At 45.9% G+C, this 15521-nt stretch overlaps 2 protein-coding genes across 17 annotated transcripts in view; one reads left to right on the forward strand and one right to left on the reverse strand.

Annotated features, from left to right (window-relative positions):
• Window positions 1-15521, reverse strand: part of LOC145357267 (neurofibromin) — a 324662-nt gene that overhangs the window by 118501 nt on the left and 190640 nt on the right. The gene's annotated exons all lie outside the window — the stretch shown is intronic.
• LOC145357356 (uncharacterized) lies at window positions 3456-13366 on the forward strand. Its single transcript, XM_080210645.1, has 2 exons — window positions 3456-3539; window positions 10921-13366. The coding sequence occupies exons 1-2, from the start codon at window positions 3486-3488 to the stop codon at window positions 11998-12000; spliced, it is 1134 nt and encodes a 377-aa protein (XP_080066771.1). The 5' UTR covers window positions 3456-3485; the 3' UTR covers window positions 12001-13366.

Consider the following 15521-nt stretch of genomic DNA (forward strand, 5'->3'; position numbering starts at 1 on the left):
GGGCTACATGTGACCCCAGACCCACAGCAATATGGTTGATTATTAAGTGCCCTCTGAAATGGTCTAGCAAGCTACTAGGTTGCATTTAACCACTGTAAATGGAACAAAAGGATGAAACTGGACAGACCACCTGCCATCAGCCTAGGCACCAGAAATGACAATAGCAAACTCAGCCTGAATGATCATGCAACATTTTCTTCCATCTGATGAAAATTCACAGCTTTCCTGAAGTTCCTAAAGAAGACATAGTCACATGTGGAAGCTACCTTTGGTGGAGAAGATAATTAAAGGATATTAAGTCCGAGTTTGAATCATTACTGTCTAGTCGATCTTTCACTCGGTTATTTTCTTCTTAATCACTGATAAGATCCATGTGACATCCTCGCTGCGCTCAAAGCCAAATAATTAATTGTGAATGAAAGTACATGCATGACTGCGAAGGCATAAAGCTGAGGAATAGTCTCAATAGCCAGGGCAGCACTGTGGCATAGTGGTTAGCACTGCTGCCTCACAGTGCCAGGGACCCGGCTTCAATTCCTGGCTTTGTGTGGAATCTGCACATTCCCGTGTCTGCGTGGGTTTCCTCCGGGTGCTCTGGTTTCCTCCCACAGTCTGAAAGATGTGCTGGTTAGGTAACTTTGGCCGTGCTAAATTCTCCCTCAAGAGTACCTGAACGGGTGCCGGAGTGTGGAGACTAGGAGATTTTCACACCAACTTCATGGGTTATTTCATGAGCAGTTAGCACTGCTGCCTTAACACCATGGACCTGTGTTCAATTCTGGCCTCGGGTCACTGTCTGTGTGGAGTTTGCACATTCTCCATGTCTGAATTTCCTCCAGGTGCTCTGGTTTCCTCCCACTTTCCAAAGATGAGCAGGTTAGATTGATTGGCCATGCTAAATTGACCCTAGTGTCAGAGGATTTGCAGGGTAAATATGTGGGGCTATGGGAATAAGGGCTGTGTGGGATCATGGTTGGTGCATAATTGATGGGCCTAATGGTCTCCTTCTTTACTGTCGGGATTTCATGTTGCTATTATTCTATTAATTGCAGTGTTAATGTAAGCCTACTTATGACACTAATAAATAAACTTTAAACTGTTACCCAACAAGGGGTTCACATTCCTTGCAATGCCAAATCACCAATTTTAGGAATATCTCCATCACAGGTTATGCCAGAAAGTTTCATTTCTGGAGTGCACAGGAAGGTGAGGGCATCAAGTGTCACTCAAACTCTCCTCTCAAGTAAATTGAGCATCACCTTCCCTCTGACTACAGGTAATGGGTGGCGTAGGGAGATACATAGTATGACCCCAATCCCCACCCAGTAAAAGAGGAAACAAAATAGACTGCTCAAGTGCTTCACTGTTAGGGGTAAAATAAAAAAGCTAATTTCAGAATGGACATTAAACCATCTGTAGCTGATGCTCGAATTTTAAATTAAATATGAATTCACACACTTGTGCTGCTGAGTAAACTTAATGCCTCAACAATGGTTAAAAACAACCCAGAAGCACTTCCATCTTGTGGAATGCGGCTAATCGTGGCTGTTCAACAGGTGACTACAACTCCATGTATAAACTTCTGGATTCCTGTCAGCAAAAAGCAACATGATGGACCCAAGAAACCAAGTGCCTGTAAAGGGTATTTAGAAAAGAAAGGCTTACATTTACACAGCACCTTTCACATGCTCAGACATCCCTAAACACTTTACCATGAAGTCATTTTGAAGCATTGTCACTGCCGCAACATAGGAAACACAGGAACTGATTTGATCACAGCAAGTGTCACGTCAAAATGGACAGATAATCTGATTATATGTTGTTGATTGAAGGATAAATATTGGTCAGGACTCCAGGTTAACGCCCTGCTCTTCTTTAAAATAGTGCCATGGATCTCTTATTGCCAACTGAGGGGGCAGATAGAGCCATGGTTTAAATTGTCATCTGAAAGATAGCACCTGCAACAGGGCAGCACAGCTCCAGAGCTGCACCCAAATATCAACCTAGACTTTTTTGTGCTCATGTCCAGAGTGTGTCTCACATCCACAACCCTTTGATGCAGAAGCAAGATTGCTACCAACTGATGTCAATTTCCATATTACATACAGTAGCCCAAAGTTAGGGCAGCACGGTAGCAAACACTGCTGCCTCACAGCACCAGGGACTCAGGTTCAATTCCAGCCTTGGATCACTGTCTATGTGGAGATTGCACATTCTCCGTGTCTGCGTGGGCTTCCTCCGGGTAATCAGGTCTCCTCCCACAGTCCAAAATGTGTGGGTTAGGTTGATTGGCTGTGCTAAATTGACCCTAGTATCAGGGGATTAGCAGGGTAAATGTGTGGGGTTACGGGAGTAGAGCCTGGGTGGGATTGAGGTCGCAACAGACTTGATGGTTGAACGGCCTCTTTCTGTCCTGTAGGGATTTTATGATTTTATGAAGAGTGTGGTGATTGACGCACAACAAAAGACTAAGAGCGGAGAGAATGAGAATGGAACAGAAGGCTTGGTTCCCTCTAAATCAAGAAAATGGTTTTGAGGTGAAGTAGAAATGCTTCCAATAAGCTGCATGAAGGAAGCAGCCTGTCAACTACAATGTCAATATGGAGAGGGGAGAGGGAACTCCTCTTTGTTATCACTTTAGCATGGAGCACAATTGTTGCAACACATTTGAACGGCTTAGCCAAGAGCTCACTTCCTGACCTAGCTTGTCATGTTTGGTTAAGAGGTTGCATGTAGGTCTGAATTTAGTAAAACGAGAGTCCAATTCCACTCACCTGCACCTTTTTCTCCAACAACTTTAATTCAGACTAAATTCTTTAAATGTCTGGAGTTGTAAAATACATTGTGCAACTCTCAGATGGGGAAGAGAAGGGGGTGGGGGAGCTAGAATTTCACAGAATGATACCAGGAGCAGTGTACGGGTTTCATAATTACACCAACTGTTTAACCCTAACTGACCAGGAACAAAATAACATGCCAAATAGCCTTGGAATAAATGTGAGCTCTCTGACCGTTGCATTAGAATCAAGCAACATGTTACACAATTGTGGGGGTTCAGTAAATTTGCCATGCTAACTTGATCCTTAGTGTTAGGAAGAATGTCAGGAGGATTAGCTGGGTAAGTATGTGAGGTTATGGTGATAGGGCGGGATTGTCGTCGGTGCAGGCTCGATGGGCCAAACAGCCTCCTGCAAGTGTCAGCATTCTATGATAACATTAGAAATTTGACATCGTTTAATCTTTAACTGATTTAGTTCTAAGCTTTATTTTCAAAATACTGCCAGAACTTAGCACTTCTGAGCTCATTTCTTCACATCCGTACAACACACAACTACACTTCCCTTTTTCTGAAACCTCAAAATTAACAAGTGATATCATAACGCCACTGACAGATTGGCATTAAGAAGCTGCTTCAGCACCGAAGTGCGTGACAATAAATGCAAAATTATTAACTTTATAGGAACTTGCATTTGTGTTAATGCGGAATGCACAGTAAATGCAGACACGCAACCTTCAAGTTTCAAGTCCAAGCTCCAGTGGTAAGTGTTTGCAAAGACAAATTAACTTTTTGAACAAGGCCACACTGAGAAAAGGTTAGTCAATTTGTGATCAGTCTAAAAAACCCAAACCTACGATTAGCCAGATTTAGGTTGCAATCTTAACTTGTCAATCTTTCAAAAGCTGTGCATATTTGCTCAGCAGGGCGCACAGGAGTGAACACATGCAGGGAGGGGGGAAACAGAGAGAAAGAGACAAAGGCCGACAGAGAGGGAGCTGCAGACGGGGAGGGGGGAGAGAGGGAGCACGAGAGGGGGGAGGGGGAGAGAGAGAGCGCAAGAGTGGGGAGAGAGGAGAGGGCGAGAGGGGGGGAGGGGGAGCGCGAGAGGGGGGAGAGGGAGCGCGAGAGGGGGGAGAGGGAGCGCGAGAGGGGGGAGAGGGAGCGCGAGAGGGGGGAGAGGGAGCGCGAGAGGGGGGAGAGGGAGCGCGAGAGGGGGGAGAGGGAGCGCGAGAGGGGGGAGAGGGAGCGCGAGAGGGGGGAGAGGGAGCGCGAGAGGGGGGAGAGGGAGCGCGAGAGGGGGGAGAGGGAGCGCGAGAGGGGGGAGAGGGAGCGCGAGAGGGGGGAGAGGGAGCGCGAGAGGGGGGAGAGGGAGCGCGAGAGGGGGGAGAGGGAGCGCGAGAGGGGGGAGAGGGAGCGCGAGAGGGGGGAGAGGGAGCGCGAGAGGGGGGAGAGGGAGCGCGAGAGGGGGGAGAGGGAGCGCGAGAGGGGGGAGAGGGAGCGCGAGAGGGGGGAGAGGGAGCGCGAGAGGGGGGAGAGGGAGCGCGAGAGGGGGGAGAGGGAGCGCGAGAGGGGGGAGAGGGAGCGCGAGAGGGGGGAGAGGGAGCGCGAGAGGGGGGAGAGGGAGCGCGAGAGGGGGGAGAGGGAGCGCGAGAGGGGGGAGAGGGAGCGCGAGAGGGGGGAGAGGGAGCGCGAGAGGGGGGAGAGGGAGCGCGAGAGGGGGGAGAGGGAGCGCGAGAGGGGGGAGAGGGAGCGCGAGAGGGGGGAGAGGGAGCGCGAGAGGGGGGAGAGGGAGCGCGAGAGGGGGGAGAGGGAGCGCGAGAGGGGGGAGAGGGAGCGCGAGAGGGGGGAGAGGGAGCGCGAGAGGGGGGAGAGGGAGCGCGAGAGGGGGGAGAGGGAGCGCGAGAGGGGGGAGAGAGGGGAGAGGGAGCGCGAGAGGGGGGAGAGAGGGGAGAGGGAGCGCGAGAGGGGCAGACAGGGGAGAGGGAGCGCGAGAGGGGGAGAGAGGAGAGAGGGAGCGCAAGAGGGGAGGGGGGGAGAGGGAGCGCGAGAGGGGGAGAGAGGAGAGAGGGAGCGCAAGGGGGGGGAGAGAGGGAGCACGAGAGGGGGGAGGGGGGAGAGAGGGAGCACGAGAGGGGGGAGGGGGGAGAGAGGGAGCGCGAGAGGGGGAGAGAGGAGAGAGGGAGCGCGAGAGGGGGAGAGAGGAGAGAGGGAGCGCGAGAGGGGGAGAGAGGAGAGAGGGAGCGCGAGAGGGGGAGAGAGGAGAGAGGGAGCGCGAGAGGGGGAGAGAGGAGAGAGGGAGCGCGAGAGGGGGAGAGAGGAGAGAGGGAGCGCGAGAGGGGGAGAGAGGAGAGAGGGAGCGCGAGAGGGGGAGAGAGGAGAGAGGGAGCGCGAGAGGGGGAGAGAGGAGAGAGGGAGCGCGAGAGGGGGAGAGAGGAGAGAGGGAGCGCGAGAGGGGGAGAGAGGAGAGAGGGAGCGCGAGAGGGGGAGAGAGGGAGCACGAGAGGGGGGAGGGGGGAGAGAGGGAGCACGAGAGGGGGAAGGGGGAGGGGGAGAGGAGAGAGGGAGCGCGAGAGAGGGGAGGGGGGAAGTGGGAGCGCGAGAGGGGGGAGAGAGGAGCGAGGGAGCGCAAGGGGGGGAGAGAGGAGAGAGGGAGCGCAAGAGGGGGGAGAGGGGGAGTGCGAGAGGGGGGAGAGGGGAGCGCGAGAGGGGGGAAGAGGGGAGCGCGAGAGGGGGGAGGGGGAGAGAGGGAGCACGAGGGGGGGAGGGGAGCGGGGAGGGGAGAGAGACAGGGCGCGGGGAGGGGGGAGAGACAGGGCGCGAGAGCGGGGAGAGACGTAGTGCGAGAGCGGGGAGAGACGGGGCAAGATGGACAGGCGCCAGCCAGCCAACCAGAGAGCAAGGGCGCCAGCCAGAGCCAGACTGTATGGTGCTGACAAAATATATCGCCAACATTGGAAAGCTGATTACAAGATAAATTGGGGGAGAATCATGAGGCATTGTAAATCAGACCAACACCATCACAACTTGGCATTTGAATCAAGATTAGGTGACTGACTTTAAGTTACCTGTCGACATTTATAGTACTGCATAATCTATGGCTGCTTCTATGGGTAATTTGACTCAGGATTTATGGTATAAGCACATTCTTTGTGCCTGGTGCACACTGACTCTCCTACTGAATGGCTACAGACTATTGAAAGTAATTCACTGCAAATCTATTGATTAATTATGGCATTGTAGGACATTTGTTTAGATAGTGGCATTCACATTGAAACCACTCAGCAACACTTTGCACAGTTGGTTCTTAAATGCACAGTGTAGGCAAAAAGGACATCATCTGGAGTCACAAACACAAGAAAATGGTAACCTAGTTAATCATTTTAGATGCTCCTGATATTCTCGTTGCAGATTGGAGCAAGAATCTTTTGTGGGTTTTTCTACTTTGCAATATAGAAGTAAAGCCTATTTATGCATATATCTATCCCACAATTACCAACTGTCAGCCACAGCTCAGTGGCAGTATTCTCATCTCTGTATCAGAGGGAAGTGGATTCAAATCTCATTCTAGACACTTGAGCACATGATCCAGCCTGATGCTTCGGTGCTGCACTGTCGAGGATACCATCTTCAGATGAAACACTGAATTAATTCATCACCCACCTGCTTCGGTAGGTCTAAAGGAATCCATGGTGCTGCTTCAAAGGAAGCCTCCCCACCAAAGTCACTGCAACACATTGCTTTCTATGGGACCTTGCTGCACATCGAAACCGATTGCTGCATTTCCAGCATTAAAGTGATGACACTTCACAAGTAGCTGCAAAGTGCTTTGGGATGATCTGATATCAGGAAAGGCATATATTTTATATATATTATGCAAGGCATCCATCAAACTAAAAATTACCAAAGCATCAGGCATAAAAGGCACCAATATTTGTTCAAGCGTTTTTTGAACTTTTTTCTTCCATCCCATTTAACCACCTTCTTGGAACCATTACCCATCTGAGAGATAGAAGGGTAATGGGAGTTTTTTGTTGCTTTTGAGATGAGGCATCAGAAACAAACAACAGTCGTGTAAGTTTACATGAGATAAGATCTTCTGTGGAGTTTCTGCTCAGAACCTTATGCATGGCATTTGCTGAGCTTGAGAAAATTGCCTTTGTGGGGCTGAGGAGATGGGAAATTCTACCTCGATCAGCACAGTGGAAAAGCACACACATGCACAATGCGGCAGACTGCATCAGCATTTTAGTAACTTGAACAGCTGCACTCCTTCAGGGATTAATGATCACGTTAGCCAGCCTGGAAACGTTAACTGGGGAAACCCCCCTTTACAGTGCAGGTTCCCAATTTCAGCTCTGGGGAAAATAAGTAAGATGGCAGCTTCTCTTGGGACTACACGTATGTCATTTCCTGCTGACTATTATACAGCAATGACGAAATTTAGAAGCTGTTCCATCTCACTCCTGCTCAACCAAGAAGCGAGCAAACAAAAAGCCAAACAGGAGCAAACTAATTAAGTTTATTGTTCAACAGGATCTGGGTTACCAGGCAGAATTTCAAACATGTTCAAGAAATAAAGTAGACATTGCAACTTGGTCTCAGTAACAGCAAAGTACTGTAGTCCAGAAAGGAAGGGATGAATTACTAGAGATGCTGCTTCAGAGCAGAGATTAATTAACTGAGTCTAACTCATTCAAACTGAGGTCTTTCTTTGTCATCGAGCACAGTTGGGGAGAACACTTTTTCCAATATCCAAGCTCACTGGCCCTAAAGACGAGTAATGAATTTCCTCCGGGTTCTCTGGTTTCCTCCCACGCTCCAAAGACGTGCAGGTTAGGTTGATTGGACATGCTAAATTGTCCCTTAGTGTCAGGGACCTTGTCAGGTAAATACGTGTTATGGGAATAGGGCCAGGTGGGATTGTTGTTGGTGCAGACTCGATGGGACAAATAGCCTTCTTCCGCATTGTAGGGATTCTATGATTCATAGCACTTCTAAAAGTGATCTTCCAGTTCAGATTTTTTTTTTAAAAAGTCACAAAAATCACAGTTGCTACTGAAAATGACGTACAGACATCCAGGTCAGCCCCACGACATTTGATTCATGTTCTGAGAATCAAGTCAACAGAATTGTTCAGCATCAGTTCACTCCAAAACAAAGTGCTTCAAACCATCATATCCCAGTTTATTCACGCTTAGATTATGCGCCATGCTGCCTGAAAGCCTTTTTTACAATACCATTCAAGGTTGAGCACACATACACAAGTGTACACAGCCGCACAAACGCATTCACCAGCCAACACAGTCACACTTAAGCTAGTGAACAACACACTTTAGCAGGTACTGACAGAGTTATGTACCTAGATTACTTTTAATCTGCAGAAGCAGAAGGCAATTGTACTGAAATTACAGAACTGCAGCAGACTGCAGAGGCACAGTCCTTCCATTGTTGGCTATGGTCCACAGTGCAAACAAATTGGTCTACAGTAAACTGAGAGCATCAGATCAGATGTGATCAAGGAATATACCACCAATTAAACCACTTGGTTGTAATCCAAAGTAAATGTGAAGAGCTCACTTCAGCAACATTACTGGCTCTGTCTCCGCGATACACAGTACGATAATCAGAGCACAACACAAGAGATCGTTCTCCTAGAACAGGCACTATAAAGCAGCAAGCCAAGAAAAACAATATCTATCAGAAGAGAGTGCTTCATACTGCATTGCGAGCACATTCAAGTGCTCAAGGCTGAGTACAAGATTTTGCCCAGATCTTTCAATCAGATGTATATCTCACCAAAATGAGGTGTCATTCATTTAGCTGTGAATACAGAGCAGAATTAATCTATTTTCCAATTCGAAGAAAATAGAAGGAACAAATCTCCCTCTTAATTAGCATTTCCAATTTCAAATTGCTCCCTGGCCTATTCCCCACATCTCAACATCTTCCTCCAGCTCACAAACCTCAGACCACTGTACTCCTTCAATTAAGGCCTCTTGCACATCCTCAGTTTTCATCACTGAACCACTGGGGTCTGGAATATCTTCAATTGCCATGGCCCAATCTCTGGAATTAATCTGCCTAAAACTCTGCATTGCTCAACTCCTCTTCTCAAAGATACACCATAAAAAGACTCTCAACTAAGCTCTTGATCACCTGTCCCTCCATCTCCTTGTACACAATGTACATCAAGTATTACATGCCTGTTCAATGCCTATTTAAGATCCCTTGGCAATATTTGAAGAAAAAGTAGTTTTCAAGACACTAATGGGAGGAAAAGCAGCTGAAAACATGCATTTATCCCATGCTGTTTATGGACGTTGATGTGTAGGCCAGCTGCTGTATTTTACACTTGGGGACATTTCAACTTGTAAAGTATGAAATAAATACAGATGCTGTGGGTATATTTTGGACTTCCGAGTGCAGCCAGGAAATATTTGCAAGGGCATCACCCACACTGCCTCATTACTAACCAGAAAATTCAAGCATTTTAGAAATATCTGAGGAATGGGGGAGGAATTTTAAAAATCAACTATCTTTCTGTGCATTAGTGGCCCATCAGATGTTCATCCTCTGACGACAGAACACTTAACAGTCTCTCAAAGGGGAAGATTGACTTGCTCCCTAACCCTAAATGTTAAGACTACCCATGTGGGTAGTGTCTCAGCCACCCTCGTCCTAGTCTCAGCTGCTCACAGGCAGCGTGAGAGGAGAGATTTATGCAACTCCTGCTGGGTTACTAGAACATTCAGTTCCATCTGCATCATGAATGAGGAACATTGCTCACAACCTGCTGCTCCCATTCATGATATTACAAATTTAGAGAGATTTGCAAAAAATGCAAATGTGATGAGAATCTTTTTCACACAACGTATGATTGGGGTCTGGAATACACTGCCTGGAAGTATGGGGCGGAGGCAGGTTCAATTGAGGCAATCAAGAGGGCATTAGATGATTGTTCGAATAAAAACAGCAAGGAGGATTATGACGTAAAGGCAAGGGAATCATGATGCCCATCTGACAGCTGTGCAAACATGATGGACCAAATGGCCTCCCCCTGTGCTGGAATAATTCTGTGATATTACTGAAGCAGGTGTAATCAGTCAGGTCAAAGCCTGTTCCTCTTCTTTCAATGAACCCCTCAAAAGCATACAGTAGGTCAATGTTGAGAGTATTTCGTTGAAGGCGGAACAGCATGCATCTCTTCAAATATTGCCATCCTAGTAAAACTACTTTAAAGGTTGAAATTAAACAAATACAACCGAACCACACAAGCAGCATCAGGACAGGTGAGTAAAAGCTTGGTTAAAAGGGTAGCTTTTTAAGGAGAATCTTTGGGGAGAGAAGTTGAGCGATGGGGAATTTTAGGAAGGTTAATTCCAGAGCTTAGAGCAGAGGCAGTTGATGGCACAGCCAGTGATAGCTTCATAACAAAAAGTGGGAATGTGAGGATGTCAGAAATAGAGGAGTGCAGAGACATCAGAATGTTCTAGGGAATTACTGAGAAATGAAGGGGAAACCATGAAGGGATTAGGGAAGAGGACTAGAATGAAGAAGAATTAATCAGTGCACTGTCAGACAAGGTCAGCGAGCACTGGGGTGTTTAGTGTAAAGGACATGGTGCAAGTTAGGATGCAAGCAGTAGAATTTTGATGAGCTCAAGTTTACTGAGGGTGGGAGGTTAGAAAGGAGAGCATTGAAATTGTCAAACTCTCCAGTAACAAACATATGGTCGAGCGTTTCAACAGCAAATCAGCTGAGTCAGGGTAGAGGTTATGAAGGTGAAAGTCAGTGATTTTGTCAGAGAGGATATAGTATTGAAACCTAGCTCAGGGTCAAGTAAGGTGTCAAAGTAGCAAATGGTCTGGTTCAGCCTCAGGCTGTGGCCAGAGAAAGAGATGGAGGCGGCGATTAGGGACCAAAACAATGGCTTCGACACTTTGATAACAGTTAGAAATAGGCACTTTTAAATTTGCTTTGAAGTGTGATTGCTTCATCAACTTGATATTTGAAGTGTTCTCATACCTTTTTTTTATTACATACACAAAAGCACAGATTTTTTTCCTTTAAGTGGAAGAATTTTTGGAAAAGAACATTCCAAAAAGGAAGATTACTGATTTTGTTTGTTTTAATTCTTGTAGGTATCTATAGTCATCAGCAACCTGCATTTGATTTTGAAAACCCGTCTCTTCAAAACTAAGATGGAAGTAATCCAGTTGACTATACTGGCACTTCTGGCAAATGGCCTTGGGGGCACAAGCACACTGAACTCAACTTCAATTCATGAATCAACTACCTTGACCCCTACAGTGTCCAGGTCAACAAAAGATGAGCCACTCGTAACAAATACATCATCAACTGATCTCCCCTTGACAAGCACACCTTTTATCACTTCACAGCTCATGTCCAAAACTCCTTCTGAGGCACAATCAACTCAGAGTTCAACCTCTCAATCAATTTCATACATGACAACTGTAAATCAGACTTCTAAGCTAACCACAACGACACCAATCACAAATAAACCAACCACTATTCCATCAACCACGCCCAAGCCAACCACTGCTACTACAACCATCAAAAATGAAGATAATGGAAGTGTGGGCAGGATTATTGCTTACATCGTTGGTGGCTTATTGTTGCTAATGTTGATCATAATATGCATCCTTTTGCTGAGGAAAAGATGTTCAAGCTATCCTGTACAGGACACTGCATGGGCAGGAACTTATCCAGGCTCTAATGAAGATGCTGTACTTGCAGCAGAGATCAATGATAATGATAATTCTCCGACAAAACGCCCCTCACTCACCACCTTCCTGTCTAAAAAAAAACGTGAGTCCTTACTGGATCAATATAGCATGGAGGTACAGGAGCCAGAAGGAATCACCAATTCTTCTTTACCCAAGAATGAAGAAAAGCTCACTGGGCCGGCTGAAGTCAAAATGGAAAATGAAACAGGAAAGGAAACGTCTTTGAGTGAAGCAAGTGAAGCACGTGAAACACAAAGCCAAGATTTTCCAACTCCTCCTGAGGCACTAATTTCAATGAATGACAATGACCCAGCTCCTCCACCACCTGCCACAGGTACCAATGCTCCTGACCTCCCTCAGGAAGTTCCAGATGCAGATCCAAACATCACCAGCTTGCCCCCTCCTCCAATGGACTTTCTAGATCTTGTGAATGATCCTGATTTTCCACCACCACTCCCTCAGGCACAAGCTTAAAGTACTGGTTTTTAGTTTTAGCTCTCATGCCTGTAAAGCAAGTGTGCATTGGCTACAGGGTTGCAAGGCAGCAGGCATAAGCTGCATTCCTACAGCAACTGTTTTTGTGCATCAGCACTGCCGTACTATATTGTAAAAATAATACATGTTAAACTAGCTGATCACTTCTTAAGCATAATGCACTGCATCCTTTTGAAATGCAAAATTGGAAGTGGTGTCATGATTTGAACCTACACATGCAAAATCCACTGTAGACTGCTATTCCATTCATGCACTTCTGCCTTTTTTTAAATCAAAAGGGCAGCTATACAAGCTAATCCTCTCTCGATATGTTTCATGCCCACCTCCACAGAAACAGTAGGTAATCCATTATCCATTCATCAATTTCCTTCTCATCAGCTAGAATTAAAGTGGTCAAATAGTAGGAACTGTTACATTTACATCCTGTATTTAGATAGCAAAGAATTTTTCATATATATATATATAAGACTATAGATACACAGTTAGCTAAACAATCCCCTGAAATCAGAGTTTAACACACAAATCTTCACTGGTTGAAATTAAAGATGGAAAAATGTGCAGAAAATAAAATAATACATACTATTCTGTACTCTGTACGAGTCCAAAGGTGTGCAGATTAGGTACATTGGCCATGCTAAATTGCCCCTTAGTGTTCCAGGATGTGTAGGTTAGAGGGATTAGCAGGGTAAATATTTGGGGTTATGGGATAGGGCCTAGGTGTGATTGTCGTCAGTGCAGATTCGATGGGTTGAATGGCCTGCTTCTGCACTGTAGGGTCTCTGTGATTTTATGAATATGGGCTGATTTTGTTCAAATATTACAGGAATATATTTTATTGAGCTGTTGTTTAGAAAAGCATTCTTCAACACGAGTTTGCAATCTAAAATAAAAACTGCAAGTTATGCTTTGTAACCTTCCACGGGACTGCAGATTGCTTTATGTTATATACCTAGATATGCTGGCCTTCCCAACATCTTCCTCCAGGTTTCCTTACATAACCCCTAGCAAAAATGACCACATTGCAGCATTTTATTTCTTAACAATGAATTAATTGCGAATGGAAGATTGCAGACTTTAAAATCGAGTCAATTATTGTTGATTCCTATTTAGCCATTCATTAGATGTGGGAGTGAGGAATTGGAGGACATGTTTACACACGTCTGTTGAGGGCAGTTACAAATCAAAATGTTCACTTACAGTCCTAAATTTTGCAAGTATTTTAAAATAACCTCGGTCTGCATATTTTAATCAGTAAGTTTTAGTTTATATGTTACACCTGAATTTAAGGAGATAATAAAGGCAATGAAAAGGTCAACTGGCGTTTTCATTTGTGTATTCTCTTACATTAGTGGACAGCGTGCTAAATAAAGATCTCAAATTAGGCAAATAGAATAGTGACGTTTATTTATTAGTCACATGTAAGGCTTACATTAACACTGCAAATGATGTTCCCCTTGTGAAATTCCCCTAGTTGCCACAATCTGGCGCCAGTTCGGGTCAATGCACCAAACCAGCACGTCTTTCAGATTGTGGGAGGAAACCGGAGCACTTGGAGGAAACCCATGCAGGCACGAAGAGAACGTGCAAACTCCACACAGACAGTGACACAAGCCGGGAACTGAACCCAGGTTCCTGGCACTGTGAAGCAGTAGTGCTAACCACTGCGCCACCATGCCACTCCTAGACTTTTAACAATTTCAACTTCTGTGACCACCTTGGGAAATAGAGTAATAGCAGTAAAAGAAAGAGGGCTGTTGCAAAAGAGGACATTTTAAAAATAGAATCAGATTGACTGTTCAATATCTCTGCCAACTTAACGCAGCTAAATGCAAAACAAAAAACGTGAAGAAACTAAATGGGGCCAGTGTATGCATATGGAATTAATTAATTGGAAGTTGACAGTGGGGTTAGAACCATAGGAAATTACAGCCCAGAAACAGGCCTTTTGGCTCTTCTTGTCTGTGCTGAACCATTTTTTGCCTAGTCCCACTGACCTGCACTTGGACCATATCCCTCCACACCCCTCTCATCCATGAACCCATCTAAGTTTTTCTCAAATGTTAAAAGTGGCATTTACCACTTTACCTGGCAGCTCATTCCACACTCCCACCACTCTCCCCCACTTAATATTCCCTTTAAGCTTTTCTCCTTTCACCCTTAACCCATGCCCTCTGGTTTTTTCCCCTCTAGCCGCAGTGGAAAAAGCCTGCTTGCATTCGTTCTCTCTATACCCATCAAAATCTTAGACAACTCGATCAAATCTCCCCTCATTCTTCCAGGCTCCAAGGAATAAAGTCCTAACTTATTCAATCTCTCTCTGTAACTCAGCTTCTCAAGTCCCAGCAACATCCTTGTGAACCTTCTCTGCACTCTTTCAACCTTATTTATATCCTTCCTGTAACTAGGTGACCAAAATTGTACACAATACTCTAAATTCGGCCTCACCAATGCCTTACACAACCTTACCATAACACTCCAACTTTTATACTCGATACTCTGATTTATAAAGGCCAATGTACCAAACTCTTTACGACCCTATCTATCTGTGACATCACTTTTAGGGAATTCTGTACCTGTATTCCCACATCCCTCTGTTCTACTGCATTCTTCAGAGTCCTACCATTTACCCTGTATGTTCTACTTTGGTTTGTCCTCTCAAAGTACAATTCCTCACACTTGTCTGCGTTAAATTCCATTTGTCATTTTTCAGCCCATTTTTCTAGATGATCCAAGTCCCTCTGCAAGCTTTGAAAACCTTCCTCACTGTCCACTACACCTCCAATCTTTGTATCATCAGCAAATTTGCTGATCCAATTTATCACATCATCATCCAGATCACTGATATAGATGACAAACAACAACGGACCCAACATCAAACCCCGTGGCACACCACTTGTCACAGGCCTCCTCTCAGAGAAGCAATCCTCCACAACCACTCTCCGGCTTCTTCCATTGAGCCAGTCTCTAATCCAATTTACTACCTCCCCATGTATACCCAGCGACTGAACCTTCCTAACTAACCTCCCACGAGGGACCTTATCAATGGCCTTGCTGAAATCCAGGTAGACAACATCCACTGCCTTCCCTTCATCCGCTTTCCTGGTAACGTTCTCGAAACACTCTAATAGATTGGTCAAACATGACCTACCACGCACAAAACCATTTGGGAGAGTCAACATAAGTCCTTGTCTATCCAAATATTTGTAGATCCTATCCCTTATCAAACCTTCCAATAACTTGCCCACCACCAACGTCAAACTTACTGGCCTGTAATTTCACGGATTTCTTTTGGAATCTTTTTTAAACAACAGAACAACATGAGCCACTCTCCAATCATCCGGCACCTCCCCGTGAATACTGACATTTTAAATATATCTGCCAGGGCCCCTGCAAGTTCAACACTAGCCTCCCTCAAGGTCCGTGGGAATACCATGTCTGGTCCTGGGGATTTATCCACTCTGATTTGCCTCAAGAAAGCCAGCATCTCCTCCACTGTGATC

Source organism: Carcharhinus amblyrhynchos, chromosome 23 (assembly GCF_965287045.1).
Source record: "Carcharhinus amblyrhynchos chromosome 23, sCarAmb.v2.hapA, whole genome shotgun sequence".
Taxonomy (NCBI): Eukaryota; Metazoa; Chordata; class Chondrichthyes; order Carcharhiniformes; family Carcharhinidae; genus Carcharhinus; species Carcharhinus amblyrhynchos.

Bases quoted from the DNA above. Each gene is read 5' to 3' on its own strand.
- LOC145357356 (XM_080210645.1), top strand. From the start codon at position 3,486: ATGCACAGTAAATGCAGACACGCAACCTTCAAGTTTCAAGTCCAAGCT. The intron at 3,540-10,920 runs GTAAGTGTTTGC...TAATTCTTGTAG, and splicing joins TTCAAGTCCAAGCTCCAGTG to GTATCTATAGTCATCAGCAA.